Raw genomic sequence first — 11,975 nt, 5'->3', positions numbered from 1 at the left:
TGAAAGCAGGAAAGCGTTTGAAATTAAAGGCAAATAATTCTAAAAAAGATCAACAAATAAATAATGAAGACCAATTGAAAAATTGTTTAAAATGGGCTATTCTATAATCTAATATTAAGGGGCCGATTCACTAACTTCGAGTGAAGGATTCAAAGTAAAAAAACTTTGAATTTCGAAGTATTTTTTGGGCTACTTCGACCATCGAATGGGCTACTTTGACCTTCGACTACGACTTCAAATCGAAGGATTCGAACTAAAAATCGTTTGACTATTCGACCATTCGATAGTCGAAGTACTGTCTCTTTAAAAAAAACTTCGACCCCCTAGTTCGCCATCTAAAAGCTACCGAAGTCAATGTTAGCCTAGGGGGAAGGTCCCTATAGGCTTGGCTAACTTTTTTTGATCGAAGGATATTCCTTCGATCGTTGGATTTAAATCCTTCGAATCGTTAGCACTATTTGCGCTAAATCCTTCGACTTCGATATTCGAAGTCGAAGGATTTCAATTCCCAGTTGAATATCGAGGGTTAATTAACCCTCGATATTCGACCCTTAGTGAATCAGCCCCTAAAAGTTAATGTAAAGCTACCCCTTTAAGTGTTTTACTTATACAGTCATGCTTTTTTTTTTAATTGCTAATCAGTCACAGCTCCACTTGTGTTTCGTTAAAATATTTAATAAAAAAATACTTTACAGGCATCAAAATTTCCAGTCCCTAATAAGACGTCCTATTTACAACCATACATTTTACAAATGGACACACACAGGCTATCGACAAAGCTCAGACTTCCTGGGATGAAAGATGTGCAACATAATTTGTAAGCAAATAAAGATCATTGAGAGGAAATAAAGATTAACTGTCTGTGCTGGTGGCTTTCTCGCGTAAGTTCAGTTGCTGACAGTCCGACGCCGTCAAATGTAACTCGTCCCGGGATGTTTTCTTCGGTCCCGTATATAAACTGTCCATTTTCATGTTGGAGGTATAGGCGGTGAAGTTATTCACTCGGTACAGTTCCGCCTGCGTCTTGCAACACCCAAACCTGCTCATAAGTAAAAAGAAGTCCCTCCTGAAGGCCTTGGTGAAGATGGCGTACAGAAATGGATTTGCACACGAGTTGACAGGGTAAAACAAGACCAACAATATCTTTGAATTCGTCACAGTGATAAGAGGGACTTTAAAGGCAGCTGAAATGGCAAAGAATGATATCGGCGCCATACACGTGAAGTCGGTGAAGATGAGCACTGCCATTTTTTTGGCCAACTTTGTATCTTTGTTTGTCGGCGTGAGCTCCGGATTTTGCACTGCTATGTAAATTTTAATATAACAGGCGCAGATGATGATAAAGGCAGTCACGTTGAGTACTAAAATGAATATAATATAGGCTTGTGAGAGTGGGGTCTCTATGTCCATGGGCAAGCATATGCTGACCTTAATGTAATTGCTAACGCCCACGAGAGGCAACATTGCTATCACAAGTGAAAATATCCAGCCCCCCAGCATGATCAGAATGGCATGACGTAGGCGGAGCTTACGGTCGAGTTGCATTGCGTAGGTTATTGTATGCCATCTCTCCAGGGTGATGACAGTCAGGGTGTATACTGAAAGCTCACTGGAAAATACGGTGAAAAAGCCGGCCGCACTGCATCCGCTCCCGGTCTGCCAGTCAATGGCATGGTTATAATACTGGCTCCTAGTTTGGGAGTCTACGGAGGCGATGAGCAGTAGATAAATCCCCATGCAAAAATCGGCAAAGGACAGATTGCACATTAGAAAGCGAGGGACCGTGAGCTTGCAGTGACTTGTGAGCAGAATAAAGAGAACAACTGCATTGCCCGCGATGGCAAGGATGCTAATAAACCATATCAGCACGCGGAGGAAGTTGTATCCCATGATGTCTTCGCAAGGGTTGAACGCATCGGGTTCTGGGCTGCACTTCAGGATCTTGGGCTGGCACAGGTACTCGTAGTCTGCGATTAGATCTTCATCGTGATCGAAAAACATGGCCGTTAGATTCTTCTCTTCAAACCACAGCGGCAGACTGTAAGGTATTTCGTTTGAACTGGTGGGAGGGATAAAAGAAAGTCAAAACATTTAAATTTGTAAAAGTATTTTTTTTTTAACTGCATTTTATTACTTGCCAAGAGACAATAGGAAATGCTTGTTTCCTCCATTCCTTCCATTCTACTGGCCTTTCTTAATAAATGAAAGCCCATTTACTAAAAAAAAATCCGGGAAGTCAGGTGTTGTTTGAATACAAATCTCATGTAAGTACAGTTATATATTGTTGGTACGCTTGTAGTTACAGTGTTGCAACATCTCAACATATGCAATAGGCATACAGGATAAGTGAACCCCCCCACCTAACATTGTAGGCATTAATGAATATAATATGGTGCTCGTTTTACTTTGGGCTAAAAATAATAATATAAAATGGCTCTTTTATTGGAGCTCCCTATAGAGTCGCTATCGGGAGTTTCAAATGATGATGTTCGAACGATTCCAGCCAGAAGAACGGTAGGAGGGGTATAGGCAATCTTGGCCCTAAAGTCACCCAAGCAAAGACGGGCTTTAGTTCCCTATCAGGTCCACCCAGCTGCTGATTGGTTCCTATCCTAACGTGAAGTGAGCCTGGAAAAGGAAGGCAGCAGAAAGTGGAAGAGATGGTTGGGACCAGTAACGTTTTTGGAGAAGTTTTCAATAAACCAACCGGAAGCACAACTTTTTTCAGCACTTTCCGTCAATATTTAAGAGTATAATTCACCGGCACATTTTCGTTTTACGTACTAATGGGCAAATTCAATTCAGTGAGAAAAAGATTTATTATGAGAAAACTCATGGGCAAGATTCAATTTGAGATGCAATTCGGTTCAGAAAAATTTATCTCACCATTTGTCATGTGAAAACTCTATTGAAGTCTATGGGGTAAAAACTGGAATTGAATCTTGTCCATGATTTTTTCACGTGATAAACCACAAGATAACTTTTTCTCACAGAATTGAATCTGGACCAATGAGTCTCCTTTAATGTTTCAAACCCTTATAATAAAAGTAGGAACTGCATCTCAAACATTACCTTTTTGGAGGCCTCATCAGCCAGGTACCATACTCAAATTTATATAATAATAGGTCCAATCAATAACATATAAAGAAACTTCAAAATGCAGGTAATTGCCTATTCGGGAGGTGGGCCAAAATTCATTAGCTGTCACCAGCAATGTGAGTTATTCAAATTATGTTTATATGAATACTGTATCTCATAGTCCGTTTCTTTTACTGTCACACTCAAGGTTTAGCTATGTTTATGTATAGAGGTCTCATTGCAATTTATAAAAGGAGAAAGCAAACCCCGAAAAACTCAAACTTGGTCGTCTGACCTAACACAGTCAGCAGAAAATTTAGTTTATTAGAAAAGGAACATCTTGCTCTGTTTGAACCCAACCAGTGGTCACCCTGGGGTTTGGGTCAACCCACACAATACTAGTAAGGTGTCACCTGGCTCCTCTGGCCAGTTCTAAGCAGAACAACATGCTTTGCTCACTCATTTTCTGCTGATTGTGTCTGGTCGTCCAAAGTGAAAAAACAGCCGGTGCCATTGTGCACCAAATGTATTATTTGGAATTTGGATAAATCCCCTAATCCTTCATGAAAGATTCCACCAAACCGAATCATAATTTGCATATGCAAATTAGGGACGTGAAGGGAAAAAATTGGAAATAACATTTTTTACTTCCTTGTTTTGTGCCAAAAAGTTACGTGATTTCCCTTTCCGCCCATAATTTTGAATATGCAAATTTTCATTTGGTTCAGCCAGGCATGAGGATTTGGCCGAATCCCTATCCAAATTCTGTATTCGGTGTAGTAAAAGTGCTCCGGATACCAGTTTTATATTCATTTGTTTCAAGGCTTTACATTAAACAGTGATAGAAATATTTAATTTTTTTTGTTATATACATTACATACTTTCTATGTAAAGGTCCCTACTTACCTTGTGCCATTGATTTGTTTCGGTGACGTAGAATCACACTGTTTTGTTAGGTTTTCAAGTAACGCGTTTTGCCTGAGGAATTAAGACAATCCAAAAGGTACAAGGAATTAGTTATTGGCCTTTTTTTTTTTTTTTTTTTATATATATATAAACCCTTAGTTCTGAGAAGTGTGTGCAATTTTCAGAATTGTCTGGACTTCCTTAAAACTTTGATAAATAGAAAGGGCTGGGTAAATAAGAAGATACAAAGAAAGTAGAGGGTCTGGCACAAACCTACCCAAACAACAGACCGGCCAAAGTTACACCGCTGCAAAGACATTTTGGAGTAAAAGAAGTGAAAATGTCAGTGCATCAGACCATGGTTATTAGCCAAAGGGACTTTCTGCTAGTAAAGAAGCATTTGCGATGGTATATTCTGCCAAATTGTAATACTGAACTTTGAGAATGATCTAGAAACTGATACCCTCAAGAAATTTACAGTTGGCCTCCTTTCTCTGTTTTCTTAATAATTTTGCCTTTAGCTCTGCTACTCAATAACCTAAAATGCGGTGATTCCCAGCAATGAGAAAGGACATTCCTTCTATATTGGTATTGTTATTTTAGCTTTTTATTACTTTTATTTCTAGTTAATGTCCTCTCCTACTCATCTGTCATTGTCATTCAAACCATTGCCTGGTCCCTAAGACAAACTGAATCTCAGAATACTTTCATACATGAAAGGCGCTAGGCTAAAAATTAGTTTTAGGTGTGCTATCATCTTATAGTTTCCCCTTTTATTATAAGGGTAACAACCTATTGCCTATTCGCCTACACTGGTGATGGGCAAATCTGACCTGTTTTGCTTTTGCTGAAATGGCAAATATTTCGCCAAAAACATTCAAGTCAATGGGCGTTTTTTTCTCAAGACATTTTATTCAATACTATATATTAGAGCCTATGGGTGTTTTTTCTATGCAAAATATTTCACTCATCCTTAGCATGGTGAGGGAATCCATTTTCCATAATAGGTACCCTTTTAATGAGCCTTTTATAAACTTAATAGAGTAGTTCACTCCTGTTTGCTTATGTTGTGTTTGTTTTATATGTTCTTCCCCTATTTACAATAAAATTGCAACGGCAATGATGCTGGGATTCTGGTACGGGGGGTAACTATAAAACCATCATAAGTCCACAAGGGTTCCCTAATACTCCTTTTATGCAACTCACGTATTTGCAAGCATGCATTATTAAAATAAACTATAAAATGCATCAAATAGTTGTCATTTTGCTTCAGGCAAGTTATAGCATTTCACCATAGGAAGTTCCTGAAAAGAATATTAAAGATCTAAAGTCGGTTAAACATTACCGTATATACTCGAGTATAAGCCGTCCCGAGTACAAGCCGAGGTACCTAATTATACCTCCAAAAACTGGGAAAGCTTATTACTCGAGTATAAACCTAGGGTGAGAAATGCAGCAGCTTCTGGTAAGTTTCAATCAAAAAATTGAGGGTTTCTGCTCCCATTGGAGGTGCCGGTGTCTCGTTTTTGGATGCCGGCGACCTTTCTTGGATGCCGCGAATATTCTTGGAGACTATTCTTGGACGCCGGCGACTATTCTTGGCGACTATTCTTAGACGCTGGAGACCGTTTTTGCGTTTGACCCGAGTATAAGCCGAGGTAGAGTTTTTCAGCATATTTTGGGGGCTGAAAAACTCGGCTTATACTCGAGTATATACGGTACATATGTTTCTTAAAGTAAGCTTGTTCTAAAACGTTGGTGTTATATTATTGCTTATCTGTAAAAATGTATGTTTCGCTGTAGTATAATTTAAAGTCTCTAAAGCAGGGGTCCCCAATCTTTTCTTACACGTGAGCCATATTTAAATGTAAAAAAGTTGGAGGGTAACATAATCATGCAAAAAGGGGTGCAAAATATGGGATGTGATTGACAATTGGTAGGCCCTATGTGGACTGGCCACCTACAGGCTCTGTTTGGCAGTACATGTGGTTTTTATGCAACCAAAACATGCCTCCACCCCAGGAATTAAAAAAATAAGCATCTGCTTTGAGGCCATTGAGAGCAACATCCAAGGGGTTGGAGAGCAACATGTAACTCACAAACCACTGGTTGGGGATCATAGCTCTAAAACAATCATCCATTCCCCCCAACATAAAGGGAAATAAGTAGGTAGGTTGGGTAGGTAGCGTTGACAAAAATGTTAGTTATTTACCACCCTCCTGTGCTTACAGTCTGTTTGGGTACACAATACTAAAAAGTTACACGCAAGTGTGACCTGATCTATTTTCACTGGTTGGAACACAATTTATGATGCACCAGTAAAACACACACACACACACCTTGAACAAACCTTAGCCATCACACGCACACAATAGATATTTTTAGCTTCAGCTGATTGGAATGTAGAAATCCTTGGCATGAAGTTTTTAGTATCTCTACACCCCTTTCTGATAAACTGGAAAATCTGTTAAATTAAAATATCCCAACCATTAAAATAGTTTTGGAATTAGTAAGAGATATTTAACCTTTTCTCCCATCGCCTAAAGTGTATTCATTTTATCTTACGTTTTAACATAATCAGTTCGATGAAATTCTTGGAAGATAGTCAAATACATTGGGCATCTTGACCCAGGTACAAATGAAAATCATTATTTTTCTTTTCTTCTTTTATTTATAGTCAGTGCAGTATAGAGATGCTGTGCCGTTCCATAGACAGCATACCCAGGGATCTGATCAAATGAGTCACCTAGGGGCCTTTTTATTAAAGCTCATTTTTCTGGTCAAGGGAAAGCTCATATTTTAGAGGGGAAAAAACACTAAAATTTTTAGAGATTTAATATATGCCAAAGCTGCTAAAAATTCAAATCCGAAAATTCTTTAAAATCTAAAATGTACATGTACAAGTCAATGGAAGATGTTTCTTGATATCGTGATCCGCTCTGTTTTTTGTCCAATAACCCGATAAATTTAAGCCGAGTTTTAGAGCGTCCATTCAAAAAAGTTGCACAATGTGAAGTGACGCACAATTTGTCGTGCTATTTTTTCGCACAGACTTTCTCTAGCTTATTTTTTTTTATACATTTTTGAATGGGTGTTAGTTCGACTTTGTTTTAATAAAAAAAAAAAAAAAATTAGATAAATGCAAGTTTTAGTAAACCCCCTAATGAATGAGCCTTTGTTGAGTAAAAAGCCATTGAAAGCAAAAGGGAAAGTAGTTCTGAATAAACCAAAATAAATCAAAATCAAAAATTTGAAGGGGAAGATTCAGCAGCATGTTATTAAAAATGTGTATAATGTTTTACAGCTAAAATTGGAAAGGTTGTTGTACACGTACACAAATCTGTTGACGCCTGTTACTAGTAAGATTTGGTCAAGTTTTCCCACAAAGGAAGCCATGATATGAACAAAGAAATGAGACTTGGCAATGGATAAAATTATTTTGCTGCCTAAATTTACATGTTGATTACAGTCCACTGTTATTATTGTATTATACATATTTATTGGTGGGGACGCCCGCCGCATTCTTCCTTGTTCTTTCTGTGCTTGTTCTCCTATGGCGCGCGCGGCACGCACTTCCGGGTTTTACAAGCCAGCGTGATGACATCATCGCCATTGACGTGAAAATCAAACCTATTTAAAGGGACTTTGGAATTGAAGTGATTGCCCGTTGTTATGTCTAACTTGCTTAATTCCTGGGTGCTATTGCTACTTTAATCTTTTGTTCTATCCTGGTTTTGACCCATGCCTGCTTGACTATTCTCTGTAATCCTGACCCTAACCTGTCTGACCTTGCTTGAACTTTGCCTGTACGACCCGGCCTGTCTGACCACGCTATTCCGTTTGGTTCCTCCTGTGTTGTGTGGACTTCCTTCTAAAATCCTTGGTAAACAATCGTGCCCCTTTGATGTCCACCGAAGTGAAAGGTGGCTGCTACAGGCGAAACCGAGACCAGGGAGCTTAGCACTTGTTCGATCGTGAAGAACCGATCCCTCATACTGTATCTTAAATGTCAAACACTCAGGCATGGATGGAAATAGGGGTAGGCAAAGGGTAGGCGTTCAAAAGTGAGCTACTTGCAGGGAGGGAGTGAGCAAGTGTCAGCCAGGATGGTGGTGGTTGCCTGGTTGGGGAGTTGTGTGCTATGGAGAGGAGAGTGGTGGCAAGAGTGTGCAGGGTGTTCGATCGTGAAGAACCGATCCCTCATACTGTATCTTAAATGTCAAACACTCAGGCATGGATGGAAATAGGGGTAGGCAAAGGGTAGGCGTTCAAAAGTGAGCTACTTGCAGGGAGGGAGTGAGCAAGTGTCAGCCAGGATGGTGGTGGTGGTGGTTGCCTGGTTGGGGAGTTGTGTGCTATGGAGAGGAGAGTGGTGGCAAGAGTGTGCAGGGTGGTGGGATGCTGGGTCAAAGAGTATTGAATTGGGCACCAGTGGAACCTGGTCCTACTCTGCATCAAGGACAAGGGAATAACTGCACTGGTTTACAGCCAGTTTATCCTTCTAGTTATATCTCTTTCAGGCAGAACTTGTCCCACTGCTTATAGTCAGTGTGCCAACAGCATTCTATTATAAAATATAATCGAAACATATAATTCCGTCTGGTTTTGCAACTTCTTTTGCCCTTCTCTATCACTTATAGGTTATTTGCTGCTTTGTTGAATATTCTGACATTCGTAAAAAGAACAGATGTTCTTTTCAACAAATTTTATTACTTAGAATTAAGGTCAGAGCAATTTTTCTCTAATGACACTCTGGTGCTACGATTTAAATCATGGACAAAATGTGGCATCATAAAAACAGAGAAACAAGGCAATGTTCTGTCTACGTCTGCACAGCTGCTGGTCATTTGATAAAAACTTTCTATTCCATTGTGACGGTAATGGTTACCTAGATATAATTTTCCCAGAAACTCATTAATTCTAGATATGGGTTTCTAAGAAATTAGGAATACTTTAATAAAAGACATTGTGCAGAACCTAAAATTAGATACCGGTTCATTTTATAATCATGACATTGGATGCTACATTTCAGGTATTCTTTCTTTTCTCATGGACATATACATCTATAAATGAAAAATAAACAAAGGTATATAGTACTCAAGACAAATGGGTCGAAGATAACTGGTATAAAATTGGGGCAGGGTGCACATGCCCCAGATCTACAGCTTGAGGTGTAATCCATACTGAAAAACAACAAGAAGAAACCCACTCCCCTTGTAAGAAAACCAATTTGTGGTTGGAGGTGCTCAGCAGGAGACCCGGGCTTGCACAAGAGTCCAAGATTAAAAGAAACATAAAAATGGTTCCTCTACTGGAGGTTTGGGCTACAGGTGGCCATACACCTTAAGATCCCCTAGTTTGGTGAAGTCATTAGATGACCAAATCCTTGTCTGATATGGCCTTGTTCTAGCCAATGTCAGGCTGTTCCGATCGTTTGGCCAGAGGGCTAAACGTTGGGCCATAATAGGGGGCAATGCAGGACTTTAGGAGAAGACCGCATTAATGAGCAGATTCTCTCCTCATCCCAATGACAAGTGGTGTTGGGATGAAGGAGGTGTTGACTGAGAGTCTGCTTTAAAATTTTAAATACTTTACAATTGCATCACTTGGAACATAACTGCAGGGCAGTAAAAGCCTTTTCTAGAGTAATTAAAGGAAAATAGCCTGAAATCCGAAATGAGATATAAAAATGAACTTGGCATAAAATTAACTGGTACCACCTCAAACCCCAGTATCTGCATTCCGCCAAATTTTTGATGCTGCAACTAACATAACATAAATCCCAACCTTCAGAACTTTAAGAATTTGCTGGGTATGTGAATCTGAGATCCTGAATCAAGTGAGGATAAAGGAAGTTGGAGGTGATCCCATTCCAGTTTTCCTTGGAATGAGCCTATTAATAAATTCCATTACCCAAAGTTGGAAGAGAGCTTGAACCCATGTGAGCTCATACAAGAACAATACCTTATGTTATAATAAGCTAATAACTAAACATGTAAGAAGGCTCTGAAGAAAAGTCAAAGAAAGGAAGAAAAAAAAGCCTTCCTAATGTATTTGGTGTCTCACAGTAAAAGAGAGAGAAAAATGAAGGTATGTTACTACTTTTTATATAAGGAATGCACCAAATCCACTATTTTGGATTCAGCCAAATCCCTGATCCTTTGTGAAAGATTCGTCCAAATAACGAACCAAATTCTAATTCTAATTTGCATATGCAAATTAACGTCGGGAAAGTAAAAAGTGGAGAAAAAATGTCATACTTCCTTGTTTTGTGACAAAATGTGACGTGATTTCACTTCCTGCCCCTAATTTATATATGCAAATTAGGATTCGGTTTGGCCAGACACAAGGATTCGGCGAATCCCGAACGAAATCCTGGATTTCGTGCATGCCTACTTTATATACTGAAAGAAAATGTATTTGAGGTGGATGAAACACATTGACGTGTTCTGTGGATAAATTTGAATGGAAACCTGTGCTTACCATGTCTGGAGGTTTGGCAATAGGTGTTGGGTGGATTCACGATTGCTTTATTTAGTTTTCTACAGTATGCTTTATAGGGTGTTGTAACCTGATCAAGGACAAAGCCATGTAGAGGCTTAATGACATGACTCTACTGTATCCACCAATACATGGCCATCCCTACTGAGTTATGGAGTTGACTTCCATGACAAGGTCTCTAATTGCAGCTGTTCTCCCTGAGATAATGGCAATAGGATCCTTCTTAGAAAACCTTGATAAATGTTATTTTCTGGAAACTTTACAATTAACATAGTGACATTACAGACTTACCCAATGTTCCTATAAGGATAAGACCATGCTTGTATTAGGCAAGTTAAGCCGACCACAGACTGGGGGCTTAAATAACAAAAAATCCCTTAAAACTTTGTAAACCAAGGTGAAACTTGGAATGCGGCACATATTTTTGCCGTAACTAAGGTGCACTATGTCAAGGGTCCATGCAATTTGCATGCCAGGGCCTAAACATGAATAAAAAGAAGCTTAGTATGCAATTTGAAAAAGCATTTCACAGCTCCATTATACCCTTAGTTACTCTAGTTACCCTTTATGCTTTTATAATGCATTTTAACTGTAAATCGCATAATTCCAAATAAGCAGCAGAACTCTTCTCTGCCGAGCCTAAGTACTGTCAGGTGCAATTGACAATTGCATTAATCTCTGTCAAAAGCTTTTCAGGCCCGGCAGTTTAGGAACAAATGCAAAACCTTGCTTGATTCACAGTAGTGTTTAATATACAATATTCATTTAATTCCCCTCCTTCACTGACCTGTAACCTTCTGTTCATTTAAATGTTAATTTTGTTTTTAGCTGTGGATGTTTGATATTTCGTCCTGTTAAAATGATGTAGTGGAATACTTGAAAGAATTTGGGGGTTATTTATCAAAAGTTGAGTTTGTGAGGTTTTTTTTCTACCTTGAATAAACTCACAACTCGAATGTTTGCTTAGTTATGAAAAAACCCCAAATGTATAAAGCTCAATTGAATACAATCAGGGGGAAAACTCGAATACCTTGATTTGATTGAGTTATAGGCTAAATAACCTTGAATACCTCAAATTGATCAAGTTTTCGAATGTAAACCACCGTAAAAAAAACAAACGTTACGTAGGCAAAAAACATCTTCAAATGGTTCAAAGGACCTCTGCCATTGACTTTTACATGAACTCGACAGGTTTTAGCTTGAGTATTTTCAGATTCGGGCTTTTAGCAGCTTTTTTTTTTATCCCGAAAAATACGAGTTTTTAGTGAAACTTCCCTTGAATTACACACCTACCAAACGCACCTACCACTATAGCCTTTTGAGGATCAGTGTGGTCTGAAATAAGCTCTATGTGCCCACTGGTGCTCCTTAATTTAAATGGCATACAAGTTAGGGTGTGGGATGGTGACATGCCAAATATAAGCCTGGCTTTCAGTGGGAAAGCTCCTTGCACAAGGACCTGCACCTGTAGGTGTTCATGTAGGAGTAGG

General features: G+C 39.0%; 1 protein-coding gene across 1 annotated transcript in view; it reads right to left on the bottom strand.

Annotated features, from left to right (window-relative positions):
• Positions 1 to 659: 659 nt before the first annotated feature.
• Positions 660 to 11,975, bottom strand: part of lhcgr-A (luteinizing hormone/choriogonadotropin receptor) — a 63,485-nt gene continuing 52,169 nt past the window's right edge. Inside the window, 2 exon segments of the mRNA NM_001256261.1 lie at positions 660 to 2,059; positions 3,985 to 4,056. Of these exon segments, the coding sequence (NP_001243190.1) occupies positions 853 to 2,059; positions 3,985 to 4,056 (1,279 nt within the window). The 3' untranslated portion in view covers positions 660 to 852.

This window comes from Xenopus laevis, chromosome 5L (assembly GCF_017654675.1).
Source record: "Xenopus laevis strain J_2021 chromosome 5L, Xenopus_laevis_v10.1, whole genome shotgun sequence".
In the NCBI taxonomy this organism is placed as follows: Eukaryota; Metazoa; Chordata; class Amphibia; order Anura; family Pipidae; genus Xenopus; species Xenopus laevis.
This window is presented reverse-complemented; position numbering and strand designations above follow the sequence as displayed.